This window comes from Molothrus ater, chromosome 26 (genome assembly GCF_012460135.2).
Source record: "Molothrus ater isolate BHLD 08-10-18 breed brown headed cowbird chromosome 26, BPBGC_Mater_1.1, whole genome shotgun sequence".
In the NCBI taxonomy this organism is placed as follows: domain Eukaryota; kingdom Metazoa; phylum Chordata; class Aves; order Passeriformes; family Icteridae; genus Molothrus; species Molothrus ater.
Window position 1 is genome coordinate 3885746 of NC_050503.2, and position 15983 is coordinate 3901728.

Genomic DNA, 15983 nt, shown 5'->3' on the forward strand with positions numbered 1-15983 from the left:
ACTCGCTCCGTTGCCATGCCGCCCTCCCCAGACTAGGCGCGGCTTCCGCCCAACTGGCCAATAGAAGATTAGTGGGCGGGGCTAAGGCAGCAGCGCGCGTTTGGATTGGATGAGCCTCGTGTTTTGGCCTCGGCGAGGAGGGCGGGGCGCCAGGCGGCGCTCGCTGATTGGTCCGGGTGGGCGGTGCCGGGCGGCGCGTGCGCAGAGCCTCGCGTGGAGGGCGGCGGCGGCGGCGCGCACGGGGGGCGGTGTTGTCGGGAGCGCGCACGGTAACGGTGCCCCCCCAAGCCCCCCGGGCCTTAAAGCGGGATCGGGGGGGAGACGAGGGTCGGGGCGCTATCACCGGCACTGGGGTTGATGTTTGGGAGTCCCGCCCGTCGTCTGACCGGGCGAAGCTCCGTCCCTCCCTTCACCGAGGCGTTTTAGGGGGGTCCTGTCCCTCCCCTCCCCGAGGCGTTTTGGGGGGGTCCCGTCCCTCCCCTCACAGAGCGCTAGGACGGTTCCATCCCTCCCGGAGGGGAGTTTGGTGTCACGTCCCTAATAGAGGCGGCTCTGGACGGAGAGTCCCGTCCCGTCCCGTCCCTCCCCTCACCAGTTCGGCTTTGCGGGCCCTGTCCTGTCCCTCACCGAGTACGGGACTCTGGGGGACTCTCCCCTCAGCAAGGGCGGTTTAGGGGAGGGTCCCGTCCCTCCCTTCCCCTCACGGTGCCGGGGCGGGTTCGTGCAGTCCCGTCCCTCCTCTCACGTGGGTTTTTGGGGCCGGGCGGTTCCCGCTGTCTCCGCGCCGCCTCCCGGGGGTCCCGCACCGGTCCCGCACCGGCTCCGCCGTTCCGGGCGCCGCTAACGGCCCCTCGTCCTTCCCTCCTTCTCTCCCTCCGCAGGGCCGCGATCCCGGAGCAGCGGCCATCCCAGCACCTGGACCTTGTAAGTACTGGAAGATCTTTAGTATGTGTTTTTTTTAAAGCCCTTGAGGAAGCCCTGAGGGCTCTAAGGCCGCTCTGCTGAGGTTTCTGTTGCAAATCGTCTGTAAAAATTGGGATCAAATGACGGTGTAAAAAGTCTATCGAGCGCGTTATTTTTTAGGGTGTAGTTCCCTGTTTTCAGGGTTTGGTTGCAGGAAGCTGTGGATTGGGCAGGCCCACGGCTGCATTGTGTAATTGCTGATAGTATTTTCCTCACACAGTGAGAGCCACTTGTGCTTCTAGAATTATGGAATTCTTGAATCCTGGAATCGTTTGGGTTGGAAGGACCTAAAGCCCATCCAGTCCCATCCCTTCCACCATCCCTGGTTGCTCCAAACCTTATTCAACCTGGCCTTGGACGCTTCCAGGGATGGGGCAGCCACAGCTTCTGCAGAAAAATGGAATTTAAGATATAATACTGGAGAAGCTGCAGGGTGATATCAGTGCAGTGATCCCGAAGGTAAAGCGATAATAACTGTAGTAATATGTTTGATTAAATCTTGTATTTCCTTCAAAACACAAAGACTACAATGGAAAAAGGTGAGTGACTCCTTTATTCCCTTTTTTTTTTTTCCCCTCAGAACACCTTGGCATTGCCCTTTTCGTGAAGCTCAGCCATGACTGACCAAGAGCTCATTCTCTGCAAGTGGAAGAGGCGTTTGTGGCCAGCCAAGGTGAGGAGGAATGAGGAAATGTTTGTGGAGGTTGCTTGGAGCAGAGCAGGAAGGAAGGGAGAGGGTCCCAGCAAACCTGTCTGAGCTTGTGTGAGCTGTGGAGATGCCAAGAGGAAAAATGGAGAGGGCCTGGAGTGATGGGGAATAACTTCTCATTGCCAGAGGGCAGGGTTGGATGGGGCATTGGGAAAAAATTCCTCCCTGTGAGAGTGGTGAGGCCTTGGAATGGATTTCCAGAGAAGCTGGGACAGTGAAGGATGAAATGGGATTTAAGGTCCCTTCTCACCCAGTCCATCCTGGGATTTTATCATTCCAGGATCCTAAGGCTTCTCCCAGGCACTGTCAAGCTGCTCTTGGATAAATGTTTTGCTGTTGGTCAGGGTTTTAAATGGAGATTTCTCACTTTTAATGTAGGTTTTGTGCAAACCTGGAGTTGCTGGGAGCAGTCCTGTTGCCACCACAAAAAGGATGGGATTTAAAGCTGAAATCCTTGGCTTGGAGAAGCAGTTGAGTATCCTTGCTCCTACCCCACGCTTGCATTCTTAGAGGTTAAAAAAAATAAGGGGAGGAAAGGAATCCTTTCATCTGAAAGTACCTCTGAGGTGGGATCCTGGATTTGCAAAAGGTTTGGGTGTTTAACCCTAGCAAGGACAGGTTGGGGGAAGGAATGTTTGGGGTTTTTGCTGTCTGAGAGCAGTTTTGTGGTGCTGGGAGTGTTCTACAGCCGGTTCCAGTCACCTTTTTGTGTTCCAGGGTCAGTGTGAGCTCTGCAAACGTGGTTCCCCTGACAGAGGAGCAGATCAAGGCCATCGCCTCCACCCTGGGTGAGGACGGAGGGCCCCAAATGTGCTGCTTTGTGTCTTTTCTGGGTGTAAAAAATACCTCTAAAAACTCAGCCCCAAATGTGCTACTTTGTGTCTTTTCTGGGTGTAAAAAATACCTCTAAAAACTCAGCCCCAAATGTGCTACTTTGTGTCTTTTCTGGGTGTAAAATCTCCACAGAAACTCAGCCTGGGGGGATAAAACTTCTGTATTTCACTTATTTTCTTTTCCCCTTTCCATAAAGTTGGAAAATAGGTGAAAAATTTATCATTTTTCCTCTTCCCTGGGGTGATTTGTTGGAGGGATGGTGAAGAAATATGAGTTTCCCTCAAAATGAGGCATTTCCAGCTTGGTCTTTGTGTGTCTCCATTCTTTGCCTGGGGAACTGTGGATGATTTCAGTAGTAAAAAATTCACCGAAAAACAAATACTGGGAGTAACATTTATTATTTCTTTATGATAGAATAATGATGATAACTTCATTTATTGAATATTTTTTTCCCTCACCAGAGCAAAAGAAAACCATGAGTGAGGCAGTGGAGGAGCTGCAATATCGCTGTTCCCTTAAAATTGCCCTGGATATTCTCCATGAGACTGACTCCAGCAGTCAAATGCCACTTGCAGAAGGACCAAATCCCGAATTTTCCCGGGAGAAATCTGCCCCACCCACCCCCTCCCACAGCTTCTCCTTGCGCTCTCGCTCGAAAAAATCGGAACCTGAGGCTGCCAAGAGGAAAAGGCAAGCCCAGAATAACTGTGGGCAAAAGGATGATCCCAAATCACGTAGGCAGGGACGTTCTGTGGCTCCAGGGAGGAGTGGAAGAGCACCTGGAAGTGGCAGAAGCCCTGCCAGAGCACGTGAGGGTGGCACAAACCCTGCCAGGTGTGGTGCCAGGGACTCGAGTGTGGCACCGGCCCCTGACAGCCACAACTGCAAAAAACCAGAAGGGAAATCATCCCCCAGCCAGAGGAAAACGCAGCCCAAAATGGGGAACGGAGTCTCCTGTGAGCCAGAGGCTGGAAGAAGTCAGCAAGGAAGGAAAAGAACATGGAGGGATGATTCCCCCCAGGATCAAGCACAGGTGGCTCCTGAGGAGGGGTCTCCCTCTGTCCCCTCTAAATCTGGCACTCTGGAACCTTCCAGAACGAAAGGAACTCGGCCTGGGAGAACATTGCTGGATTCCTCCAGTGAAACTGCCTCGGATGAGTTGGAGAAAAGCATCAGCAGTGAGAGTGAGAGCCTGGCAAAGCAGCTGGATGGGAGGAGAGAGGCAGAGGGTGGAAAACACCTGGATGGGGCAGGTGTGGCCTCAGGCACAGACAGGAAATGCAGGAACCAGCCTGGATCCTCACCTGGGCCTTCTGGTGCCTTCCCTCAGCCTCAGGAGGAGGAGAACCAGGATCCCTCACACCCAGCTGGGAATAAAGCCCCTGACTCCGAGGAAGATGAAGGTGGGCAAATCCCTTGGGGAAGGGAAGCCTTCATCCCACGTGGGACCTTGGAATGCTGCTTTGCTTTTGGGGAAGTGGCTCTTGAATTGCTGATTTAATTACTTTCGGTTTCCATTCCTGCTGATCCCTTCAGTGCTGGGGAGGCCTTGGGTGGTGGTTGGGTTCTCTGGATTTGCTTGGGGTTTTCCATGGAAAAGTGGGGTGGTTTTTTTGAGCTCACACTTGTTTTTCCCTTACTGCTCTCTGATAAATTGAGATAAAATGTTTTTGAATGAGGTCCAGAGACCAGCCCCATTCTTTCCCCTTTTATCTCCACATGATCAGGGAATTAGGATTCCCTAATTAAAGTGTGCAGGAGTGTCAGGTCCCCTCTGGGTCACACTCAGGTGTGTCTCACCTGCTCTGAAGCTGATCCTGTCCTAATCCCTGGATCCTGGTGCTGTTGGCAGGGCTGGAAGCCTCTGGGATGTCTTTCAGGAGAGTTTCCTCGGAGAGCCTCCCTCCACTCTCTCCTCTGGCAGATGAAGAGGAGGAAAATTTCCCAAGCGTTCTGTCCCATCGAGGTGAGACATCAGCACAGGGCTGAGGCTCTTCCTGCTGGGGCAGCTTCAGTTTGCCTGCAATCCCTGGGGATTGATTCCAGGAGGGGATCCAGCTGTGTCCAGGCTTGGGAGAAAATGCATTTCCTGGGTCCATCGGGCATTTTGCTGCAGAATGAAATGAAAATCCCTGAAACTGGACAAGGGCTGCCCGGGTTTCAGTTCAGGACTCCCTGTGCTACATTTTGGGCTCACTGTGAAAGCACTGAAGAGAAACTCCTGAGAAGAAGAAAGAGGCAGCATCTGTCTTGTTTTATTGTTTTTAAGGAAAATTTCCCTTCTTTTTCACCCCAGAACCCAAATTCTTCGAGGAAGGGATGTTGGTGTGGTGCAAGCTGCGGCGGTATCCCTACTGGCCAGCCGTGGTAAGAGCAGCTCCTGCCTCCTCAGATCCTGCTGATAAGGAGCAACTCCCAGTCTTGAAGTGACTTTTGCCCTTCCTGGAGGTGTTAAACACCTTCCAGTAGAAGCATTTCAAAATTGATAGAAGTAAAATTGTGCTAAAAGCACTCAAAATGTGGTCACTTCACACCTGTTTGTGCAGAGCACAGGATTATCCCAGTTCCTTTGTCATGGAGCAGAACTTTGTTTCCAATTTGATAAAGAAAGGGGAGGCCCTTTGTGCACTAAAAAATGCTCCCTTTGGGGAACTGGTTGCTGCTTCCGCTTGAGTTTTTCATATTTGTGTAATAAAGGAAAGTTACAGCAAAAGGAAAAATTTAAGTGTGAGTTGTAGTAGGTGATATCCACAGAAAAATATCCCTGCTTTATCAAGATCAGGATTTTTGAGGCTTTATCCTCTCTCCAGGTGAAAACAGTGAAGAGGAAGCACCGGAGGGCTTGTGTGCTCTTCATTGATGGCACCACAAATAAAAAGAAAAAAGGGTAAATGTGGATTTCCATCCCATCCCGAATTTTCAGTCTCTGTTATTCCATGTGCTGTGCCCTTTTCCTGGTGCAGGGTGAGGACAGTCCTGTCCAGGTCGATCTGGGAGGGAGGGGCTGGGGCAGGTGAGGGGTGTGGGTGCTTTGTCATGCTGCAGGTTCAGGCAGCTCCCTGTCCCTGGGAAGAGCTGAGGAGTGAAAAACAAAACAAAACAAAAGTCCCTGGAATGCAGCCAGTGTTTTCCTTGTGCTGCCCAAACTTTCTGGAAACACTGAGCTGCCTTTAACTTTTCTCTAAACCAGGTACTTCTCATTTGTTAGAAGATTCCATACTTTTAACTTGCTCTGGAAGCAAAAACCATTAAAATCTGTGCTCCTTAATTCCTTGGGAGATGGGATTTCCAGGGAGAAGCAGAACTGCAGTAAATAAGAGGGCAGTGAGGCAGTTGAGTTGCACCTCTGACTGTGTTTCTTTAAAAGTTTCTCAGTGTCTCTGAAGAGCCTGAAGCACTTTGACTGTGAGGAGAAGCAGGAGCTCATTGTGAGTATCCCAGAGATGTGGAACTGCAGGGTTTGGGCAAATACAGTGGGAAATTCAGGATATAAATGGCCAGGGGGGGAATGTGGGGCTTGGCCCCCTCAAAGCCACTCTCATCCCTGTGACAGCTCTGTCAGGAGCTGTTTTACTGTGAGGGAAAAATTGTCATGGACAATTTCTGTCCCCTGCTTGGCATCCTGGGCTGAAACTCTTGGAGAGCTGCAGGATTTGGGACAGAAAATCCTCCTTGTTTTGCAGGAACGAGCCAAGGAGAATTATTCCAGAGAAATCGAGTGGTGCCTCCAGCTGATCCAGGACTATCGGATCCGAGTGGGTAAGGAGGGGCCATGGAGTCACCAAATCCCAGCATGGTTTGGGTGGGAAGAACCTTCAACCCCCTCCAGTCCCCTTGGGCAGGGACACCTTCCACTGTCCCAGGCTGCTCCAAGCCCTGTCCAGCCTGGCCTTGGGCACTCCCAGCTTCTCTGGGATCTCATCCTGAGATCCACCAGGAAAAGGGAAGCCCAGGCTTTGATTCCTGGGTGAATGGAACTGATCTCTGCCCCTGTTTGGGTTTTTAGGCTGTCGTTCTTTCACTGGGTCCTTCCTGGAGTATTTTGCTGCTGATATCAGTAAGTGAATCCATCCCTTTGGGAATTCTCTTGGCTGGATAAAAACTCCTCTCAGCATTATAAAATTCCTTATTTTCTATTGATATGGCTATGAAAACCTTTTGTAATTTTGAAAACTCATTTAAATAGAAATTCTTGGGGTTTCTCTTTCAGGCTACCCAGTGAGGAAAGAGGGGTACCAGAGTGTGGTGCAGATGGCATTCCCAAGCACAGCAGAGGAAGGGGCTGGAGAGTCTTCCTCAGATACCTCCCCCCAGAAACCCCCCAGGAAGCTCCTCCCTGACAGGACCAGAGCTGCCAGGGACAGGGAGAACAAGAAGTTGGTGGAGTTCATAGTGAAGACCAAAGGGGCTGAAGAGCATCTCCTGGGGATCTTGAAAAGTGGGAAACAATCCCGCTGGCTGAAGAAATTCCTGAATTCCAGCCGGTACATAACCTGTGTGGAGACTTACTTGGAGGATGAGGAGCAGCTGGACCTGGTGGTTGGGTACCTGAAGGAGGTGTACAGGGAGATGGACACCAGGAACCTGCATCAGATCCTGGGGGATGGCATCAGATTCATCTCAGATGTGCTTTTACCTGAGGTGAGGGAGCATGAAACAGGAGGAAAAATGAACTGCAGAGTGATACATGACAGTAATTCCCATTATTTATTCCTTTGCTGTGACGTGGTTCCTATGGAATGATGTGGGGAGAGTTCCCAGAGCTGAGCCAGGCAGGAATATTCACCCCTGCCTACAGCCTGAGTCACTCAAATGCTGATTTTTAAGCAAAGGAGAAGCTTCAGGTGGATTGTTGTTTTTAAAAGCAGACTGATAGTTTCCTGATGTATTTTAATCACCTCTGAAATGCTTCAAAGCTTTGTGTTGGGTTTTTTTATTTAATTTGGCAACTTCTCAGGCTTTTCTTGGTCCTTTGTGTGCTGAGGTGGGGGTGGTGTGTTGGCTGTTCTTAAAGTTGTTGTGGATACCTTGTATTCTTCCCAGGAATTTTCCCAGGAGAACATTAACTCGTGTAGTAACAAAATTACTGTGAAGAATATTTTAATCTGAGGATAAAAATACCCCCCAGGGGATGATACAGAACAACTTCATATTTTTTATTTAACAATTTCAGGCACTCAGTGAGAGGTTTCATCCAAGTTTTCTAAGTTATTGAGGAACCCTTTTCTCAAAACGTGCTCAGCTGAAGCAGTTTCGAATCCCTGGCTATGGTTTAGTTTTGCTTATTGATGATGATGATGATGATGATTATTATTATTATTAATTATTCAATGCTTTTCTAGGCCATCATCTGTGCCATTGCTGCCGTGGATGACATCGATTATGAGAAGGCAGAAGAGAAATACATTAAAGGACCACCTGTAAGCAAAAGGTAGATTTGTTTTCAGGATTTTCCAAGGGTTTTTACTCCTTTATTGTTGGATATAGAAAAGGTTTCAGGTGAGGGCAGGAGAGCTCAGTGTCCTCCTCCTTTGAGGGACAAAACGTGGAAAATGTCCCAGCTGAGCTACTCCAACTCTGAGAATTTAATTTGTCCAGGTGATGTCATCTGTACAATAATATCCTATTTTAACTTAAAACCTTCTCTATTTTTATTCCAGGGAGAGAGAATTGTTTGATGAACAAGTCCTGGGAAGCAAAAAGCTCAAGAATGAGCCAGAGCCTGCAGAGAGCTGAGGAGTGGCCAGGGCTGTCCTGGGGCCAGGTGTAAATAACCAGTGGTGATTTGTATACAACGTGGCATTCTTAGTAAAAGTCTGTGTGTATATTCCCAAATCCTCTACTCCCAGCTCTTGCTGCTGCTCCATGGCCTCGCTGTGTTCAGGATCCACTGGATCCTCATCCATCAGTGCCCTCCTGGGGGGCTGCCAGAGACCCCCAGGGCTGTGCAGAGCTTCTGCTGCTCCACCGACTTCCACGTGGGTTCTTTTAGCCAAACACCCGACTTGGGAAGGGAGGGGAGGTCTTGTCCTGCTTTGTGGCCTCCCTGCTCCTGATAAAACCAGGGGGTTCCCCTTTCCTGCTTCATGGTTCTCCAAAGATGGGAAATCAGATTGGTGCCCAGAGCTGCCACCTGGATCACAAAGATTTGGGTTCTTGTTTTGTTCTGACAAGTAAAATTCCATGGAGAAGGAATCCAGGTTTGCTTAAACAAAAACATTCCCTTTTCCTCTAACTGAACCAGTGGAATGCTGGTTTATTGCCTCTTCTGAGGCTGTGAATTTTGGGAGGCTTTTAATTGTCTTTTTCTCATCTAAATTCCCAATTTAATCCTGCCCAACTCCCTGCTCAACTTTGTTGGAGCTGTGGCACATGGAAGCAGTGTCACCAAGAACTAATTAATGATGAATAATGATAAATGATACATAAAACCCTCTGATTAGGGTTTTTCTGTGATAATGAAATATGATCTCCTTGCTTGTCCAGTAAAACCCAAGATGATTTAAAATTAAGAAGTTGAAATTGGGATCCAGATGTCTATCCTGGCTGTAGTAATTATCTGAATATATTTTAATTACACTTTTAATTGCTCTGTGCTCTCTAATGAGTTTTTCCATGGAATCCTTATTCCCGTTATCTCGAGTACCTCAATTATCGGGACAGGCCAGGAAGTGTGAGGGTTTTATTAAAGCCTGTGAGGAGGGATAATGAATTTTGTGGGTTAGGATAAAAAAATTAATGATGGAGTTAAGTGAGAGCTGTGAGTGGCACTTTCCCTTTGGAGAGGAGAGCTTGGGGAGGGACTGCCTGCCCCTCATCCCAGTGCTCTGGGGTAATTTGGAGATGGGGGTCAACTTCCCCCTCCTTTCCATGAACCCTGTGTTCCCTTCTGCATCACAACTCCTGCTCCAGACCTGTGCACAGAAGCGGAACCACCTCCCCTCACCTTCACTGCAGCTGTGGAATCCTGGAATGGTTTGGGGTGGAAGGGACCTTAAAGGCCAGCCATGGGCAGGGACAGCTCCCACTGTCCCCTGGGTGCTCCAAACCCTCCAGCCTGGCCTTGGGCACTGCCAGGGGTCATCCTGAGCTTGTGCCACCCCCTTCCAGTGCTGCCCCACTCGCTGGGACTGGGCACCAGGCTCAGCCTCACCATGTATCAACCATGTGGACTTAATAAAGTGGGATGAAGTGAATCATCAACATTTGCTGCTTTTGTTTGATTATTTTAATCTGTGGTGGGTGGTGCTTCCACCCCAGTGTTACAGCAGGTGAATATAGGATCTTACAGCTTTATCTGATGCATAAACACTGTCTTGGTCTCACATTATTAATCACTGGGAAAGGAACTCACTGGGTTTTGTTCTTCTGTTTTATTTAAAATGGGCTGACACACACCACCTCTGCTTGTGATTGGCCAGTGTTAATTAATCCATGCTCCCTCAGCTGCCTCCTCAATGCTCAGTGTAAGATCATTAACTCATATTTATTATTATTATTTCATAATTAATACTATAATATTTTTCAATTTATCAGACAGCCCACAGTCCTTCATCCCTCCGTTTTGTGTGTGTGTGTATCCAGGGTATTAAAACGATCAAGTGTAGAGTTTGGGGGGGGAATAACGAGCTCCGAAGCCTCTGGAGTGTTTTGGGGTGAAAACAGCGCTTTTGCAACCCAGGTCCCGGCAGGGAAAAAAAAAAAGCTTCTGCCGAAACCCGGGATCGAACCAGGGACCTTTAGATCTTCAGTCTAACGCTCTCCCAACTGAGCTATTTCGGCTGCACGGCGGCGCTCCGCCCCCCCCGGCCGTCACCGCCCGTGGCGCCGCGCCGGGCGGGGGCACACGGGGAGGGACACGAGGGGACAGAAGGGCGGGATGTGGGACACGGGGCACAGGACAGGCAGGACACAGGGACAGGATGTGGGACAGGGAACACAGGACAGATGGGACAGATGGGACACGGAACGGACAGGACACAACACCAGGCAGGAAAAGGCGGCAGCGCAGTCTCTGTGGCGCAATCGGTTAGCGCGTTCGGCTGTTAACCGAAAGGTTGGTGGTTCGAGCCCACCCAGGGACGGTCGCTCTCTATTTTCCTGCGCGACCGTGGCTCCGCAGCTCCAGGACGGGCCTTTCCCGCCAAGTCGTGCGGCGGCTTCGGGACGGCTCCGCCCGCCGTTAACGTTTTGGGATCGTTTTGCCGCGGGCCGCGGCGGAGCCGGAGGGTGTCTGCGGAACCCCTGGCCCGGGACGCGTTTCCCGCCGGAGCGCTGAGGCGGTTTCGCGCCGGGCGCTTTAGCGGGTGCACTGCGCGCAGAGGTTGCCTGAAGGGCTGCGGAGAGATGGCGGCGCTGGGCCGTGAGCGGGGCCGGGACCGGGAACGGGGATGGGGATAGGGATGGGGATGGGAATGGGGACCGCGACCTGGACCGGGACCGGTGTGGGCACCGAAACCAACCCTCGGCCTTCCGCCGAAGGAGTGACCGGGAGGGCGCCATGAGGGGACACCAGGCCCTTCCGTGGCCCACAGCCGGGCTGAGCTCTCCCGTTCTCTCTTGCAGGTCTCCGGCTCCCCGCGCACGGTGTGCTGGGCTGGCGGTGAGCCCGGGGCTGGGGGCACCGGGGCGGTGGGATCCCGGGGGCTGGGGGGGCCTGGCCGGTGACAGTGCTGGCCCCGGGGCTGGGGGTGATGGGTGGGGGGCCCGCAGAGCCGCGGCTGAACGGCACCCCGAGTTTTGGGGGTCACTGGGGGGCTCCCTCCGCTGGGGTTTGTGGAGCACCGGCTCCTGCGAGGGCTCTGTGACTCTGTCACCCTGTGCGGGCCCTTTCTGTCCCCAGGCCCGGCTCTGTGAGTCCCGTGCACGCCCAGCTGCTCCATCAGACGCCGGCGGCCGATCGCGCTGACAGGTGACAATTCCTGCCCTGGGGACAGGGAACAGCCGGTTGTGCCACCATTCCCGGGCAGGGGGTCCCAGTGGCACCTCCTGTGAGGCGTCTCCTCCCTTTCCTGCTAAAATCCAGGGAGTTATGGCAGCTCTGGGAGCCCCGGGGAGGGGTAGCCAGGGGTATGGCTGAGGGGCTCTGCCTGAGCCCCAAACCCACAGATCCCACACTGGGGAGAACCCTCTGCTACAAACAGAGGGGTGGCATTGTCACTCCTCAGGGAGTCACAGCCCCGTGGAGGGCTAAATGCTGATTCTGCAAGGAAATAACTGGAGAGTGATGGCTCCTTTCAGCTCTGTCCAGGTCCAGAAGAGCTCTGCTGTTGTCCAGAGGAAATCCTACGTCCCCAGCAGCCGTGGCGAGTACGTCATTGCCAAGCTCGATGACCTGGTCAACTGGGCACGGCGGGTGAGTCCCAGAGCCACCAGGCTCCTTGGCATCCAGGGACAGAGGGTGGCACACCAGAGGCACCTCCTGCTCAGGATAAAAATAGACTCAGAGCTCCCTTGGCCGAGTTCTGTGGCCAGAGGGTGACACTGGGGTCCAGTGACAGTGTGGGACACGGGCTGAAGGTGCTGAGGGTGTGGGGAGGGTCTGGAACTGCCCTTTGGTCACCAGGAAAGGCACTTCTGGAGTTGTCCCTGCCCTGAGCAGGCTGCTCTGCCTGTGGGGAAGGGTGACACAAGTGACAGTGCCCTGGGTGTGCTGTGCTCTGCCTTAGCTGGGCTGGTCCTTATCTGGCCACCACTGTCCCCATGGGGCTCTGAGCTGTCCCTTTTTGCTGTCCCTGGGTGGCTCTGAGCTGTCCCTCTCTGCTGTCCCCATGGGGCTCTGAGCTGTCCCTCTCTGCTGTCCCTTAGCTGGGACACCACTGTCCCCATGGAGCTCTGAGCTGTCCCTCTCTGCTGTCCTCATGGGGCTCTGAGCTGTTCCCTTTTTGCTGTCCCTGCATGGCTCTGATCTGTCCCTCTCTGCTGTCCCTCTGTGGCTCTGAGCTGTCCCTCTCTGCTGTCCCTGGTGGCTCTGAGCTGTCCCTTTTTGCTGTCCCTGGGTGGCTCTGAGCTGTCCCTCTCTGCTGTCCCTGGGTGGCTCTGATCTGTCCCTCTCTGCTGTCCCTCTGTGGCTCTGAGCTGTCCCTTTTTGCTGTCCCTGGGTGGCTCTGAGCTGTCCCTCTCTGCTGTCCCTGCGTGGCTCTGATCTGTCCCTCTCTGCTGTCCCTGGTGGCTCTGAGGTGGCCTCAGCAGTGTCAGGGGAGCAGCTCTGCAGCTCTCCCTGTCCCCACTCCACCTGCTCCGCGTGTTCTGCTCCTGGAACCCTCCCTTTGTGCGTGTCACCCTGGCTGTCCCTGAGCCCCGGGCTGTCCCCACAGAGCTCCCTGTGGCCCATGACCTTCGGGCTGGCCTGCTGTGCCGTGGAGATGATGCACATGGCAGCCCCTCGCTACGACATGGATCGATTCGGGGTCGTGTTCCGGGCCAGCCCCCGCCAGGCCGACGTCATGATCGTGGCAGGGACCCTGACCAACAAAATGGCCCCAGCTCTGCGCAAGGTACGGGGGGTGATTTATTAAAAATATGGATGTTGATTCTAGTACTGATATCCAGCTGTGATGGACAAAAACTCTCTAAGAGTTTAGAGTTAGAAAGTGTTTGTTTATTGTGGGATAGCTCCCAAATACACACAGCAATTTACAGGTGATTACAGAGCCCTTTTATCTGTACAAATATTGAATGCCCAAAGTACAAATGCATATTCATAACTTTGGTACATCCCATTCCCAATATGGATATTGATCTATGGATTTTGATATCCATAGATATCAATTTAATACAGGTATTGAATATCCAAAATACAAATGCATATTCATAACTTTGGTACATCCCATTCCCAATATGGATATTGATCTAATACCAATATCCAAAAACTCTCTAACAGTTTAAAGTTAGAAAGTGTTTGTTTATTTGGGGATAGCTCCCAAATACACACCTCAATTTACAGGTGATTACAAAGTCCTTTTATCTATACAAGTATTAATTTAGAGGTGATTACAGAGTCCTTTTATCTATACAGGTACTGAATACCCAAAATACAAATGCATATTCATAACTTTGGTACATCCCATTCCCCTCTTCCTATGGTAATTAGTTCAAAAGCCATTAAGCATGAGTAGTTTGTTCCTTGAAATGGGTCAGTGGTCCTTTTCATGGGGAGGGGTCCCAAAATGAGGAAGTAAATGAAGTCTTCCTCGTTCTGACCTTTCTATCTTTTCAATGCAAATATGACAAATGAACCCTTGATAGAACTCCCATTCCCATCTTCAATTGGTTTCAGAACAGAAGAGGCCACAATTGTCTTATGTTCCTAAAAGCCATTTATCAGTTTCTATATTCTTCATTATAAACCCAGCTAACCAAACATAGTGTTGACAAGCAATCAATTATTAGTCAACTACTAACTCTTAACTTCATCAAGGCCTACCCATTTATTTTAATTAACTCCAATAAAGTGGTTTTATCTCTAGCTAAAATCTTAGCTCCTCTAAAAGCTCTAAATTCCTTAAAGTTCATGTCTCAGGAGCTTGGGGAGCTCTGGCACAGCATGGGGAGGTGGGCATCACCCCAAACATGCCTGTTCTGCAGGTCTATGACCAGATGCCAGAGCCTCGCTACGTGGTGTCCATGGGGAGGTGAGTGCTGGGATGTCCTCGGTGCTGTGGGGGGAATTCTTTGCTTGTTTGTGTTTTCAGGTTCTTAAAGAAGCCTTGTAGAGCAGAGCTCAAAGGCTCCTTCTGGGAGTGGTGTGTGTGAATCCTCCCAGGGAGGGATTCAGGGGCTTTGCAGCTGCCAGACTTGTGTTTATTCAGAATGCCAGAGTTTGCTTTTGGCTGTCAAAATGCTTCTGCTGTGCTGGAATCTGCTCCATGGGGGACTCATTTGGAATCTGCTCTGTGAGGGATTCAGTTGGAATCTGTTCTGTGGGGGACTCAGTTGGACTCCATGGTCTCAGAGGTCTTTTCCACCCTCAATAATTCCACGATTCTCACAATTTTCTTGTCCCCACAAGTTTTTTTTTGTCCCCACTGGCTGAGGGTGGCCGGTCCAGGCTGGAACAGGACAAATTCTGGGAAAGCTCTGAGGCAAAATGGAAGTGTTTGTAGCAGAGAGGGAGGGCTGTGGAATGTACCTTGTGAGGGAGATGGGCACAGTTCATTTGGGTTGGATTCATCTGAAACCCTCCCAGGCAGGGCTCGTGATGGGACAGTGTCCCCTGTAGAGCTGGAGGCTCCGAGCCTGGCAGTGTCCACCTGCCCAGGGCCACCTTCCCTTGGCCTCCTGCTCACCTTCCTGTCCCTGTCCCTGTCCTGCAGCTGTGCCAATGGTGGGGGCTACTACCACTACTCCTACTCCGTGGTGCGGGGCTGCGACCGCATCGTGCCCGTGGACATTTACGTGCCAGGTACAAGGGGCAGCTCTGTGGGAAGTCAGAGCTCCACCTGGGAGCAGGGAGGGAGAAGGGAATTCTCTGCATTCAGGTGCAGCTTTGAAAGGTTTTCCTGTTGCAGTAGCTCCACAGATTGTGGGATGGGGAGGGTTGTGATGGTGGTGGGACGAGGGTTTGGATACACTTTGAAATTAAATAATTGCTATGTTTGATTAAGATCTTCTGATGAACAGCATCAATTTAGTTTCTTTACACTCCTGCCAGTGTCAGCCACAAAGCCAGAGGGTAGTCAGCTTTGGGATAAGTCCTGGGGCTGGCACCTGCTGCTGGCCCCAGCTCTGTGCAGGTACCTGCCCTGTGACCTTCCCCCCTTCCTCCCTTCTCTCCTTTCTCAGGTTGCCCCCCCACAGCTGAGGCTCTGCTCTACGGGATCCTGCAGCTGCAGAGGAAAATCAAGAGGGAGAGGAGGATGCAGATCTGGTACAGGAAATAGCCTTTATTTATGTCCCCACTCACTGCTCACACTTACGCACAAATCCGGCTCCTCACACGCCCTCCAATAAAACTCTACCTGGTCCAGGTGCTTTTCTGTCTTTAATAAACCCCTCTGATCTGAGGGGCTGAAAAACTGGGCTAAAAAGCAGGAGCTGAGTTTGATAACACTGCTGAGTTGGTCTGAACAATCTGGCAGGGAAGGTGATATTGTGACATAAAGGCTTTGCCAGAATTTTTTTTTTTAGCTTTGTTGGGAAGTTTTGAGACCCAACACATGTCCAGGTGATTCCTGAGCCCTCCCTGAGCTCGTCCCTTACTCACCACCTGCTCCTTCTTGGTAATTCCTACACAGGATCTAATAAATCCATAATATTTGTGTGCACAGGGGCCAGAAATTAATTCTGTTTCTGTAACAAGTGAAATACTGATGATTAAAATCAGAATGTGATTAATAACCTGAATGTAGAGCTCCTAAGCAGGGCAGGGATAAAGCAGCCTGTCCTGGATGCATCCCAGGAGCCTGGGATGAGGAATGGTCGTGCCTGAGGGACAAACACACTTTGGAAAGACAAATAAATCGCTCGGGAACAGCAG

General features: G+C 51.3%; 2 protein-coding genes and 2 non-coding genes across 4 annotated transcripts; 3 read left to right on the top strand and 1 right to left on the bottom strand.

The window, feature by feature from the left end:
• The first annotated feature begins 206 nt into the window (after nt 1–206).
• Nucleotides 207–9709, top strand: PWWP3A (PWWP domain containing 3A, DNA repair factor). Its single transcript, XM_036399487.2, has 15 exons — nt 207–269; nt 882–924; nt 1544–1636; nt 2051–2142; nt 2390–2460; nt 2968–3909; nt 4359–4472; nt 4803–4873; nt 5317–5393; nt 5874–5934; nt 6190–6265; nt 6513–6563; nt 6717–7147; nt 7849–7937; nt 8167–9709. Exons 3-15 carry the CDS (start codon nt 1580–1582, stop codon nt 8240–8242), a joined length of 2208 nt encoding a protein of 735 aa, XP_036255380.1. The 5' UTR covers nt 207–269; nt 882–924; nt 1544–1579; the 3' UTR covers nt 8243–9709.
• Nucleotides 9710–10215: 506 nt separating this feature from the next.
• TRNAF-GAA (transfer RNA phenylalanine (anticodon GAA)) lies at nt 10216–10288 on the bottom strand. The gene has a single exon. It is a non-coding gene; the product is annotated as a tRNA-Phe (tRNA).
• Nucleotides 10289–10516: 228 nt separating this feature from the next.
• On the top strand, nt 10517–10590 carry TRNAN-GUU (transfer RNA asparagine (anticodon GUU)). Its single transcript has one exon. It is a non-coding gene; the product is annotated as a tRNA-Asn (tRNA).
• Nucleotides 10591–10783: 193 nt separating this feature from the next.
• Nucleotides 10784–15982, top strand: NDUFS7 (NADH:ubiquinone oxidoreductase core subunit S7). The gene is made up of 8 exons (XM_036399496.2): nt 10784–10868; nt 11072–11108; nt 11349–11417; nt 11747–11861; nt 12823–13002; nt 14093–14139; nt 14821–14909; nt 15290–15982. The coding sequence occupies exons 1-8, from the start codon at nt 10853–10855 to the stop codon at nt 15385–15387; spliced, it is 651 nt and encodes a 216-aa protein (XP_036255389.1). The 5' UTR covers nt 10784–10852; the 3' UTR covers nt 15388–15982.
• The last annotated feature ends 1 nt before the right edge of the window (nt 15983 follows it).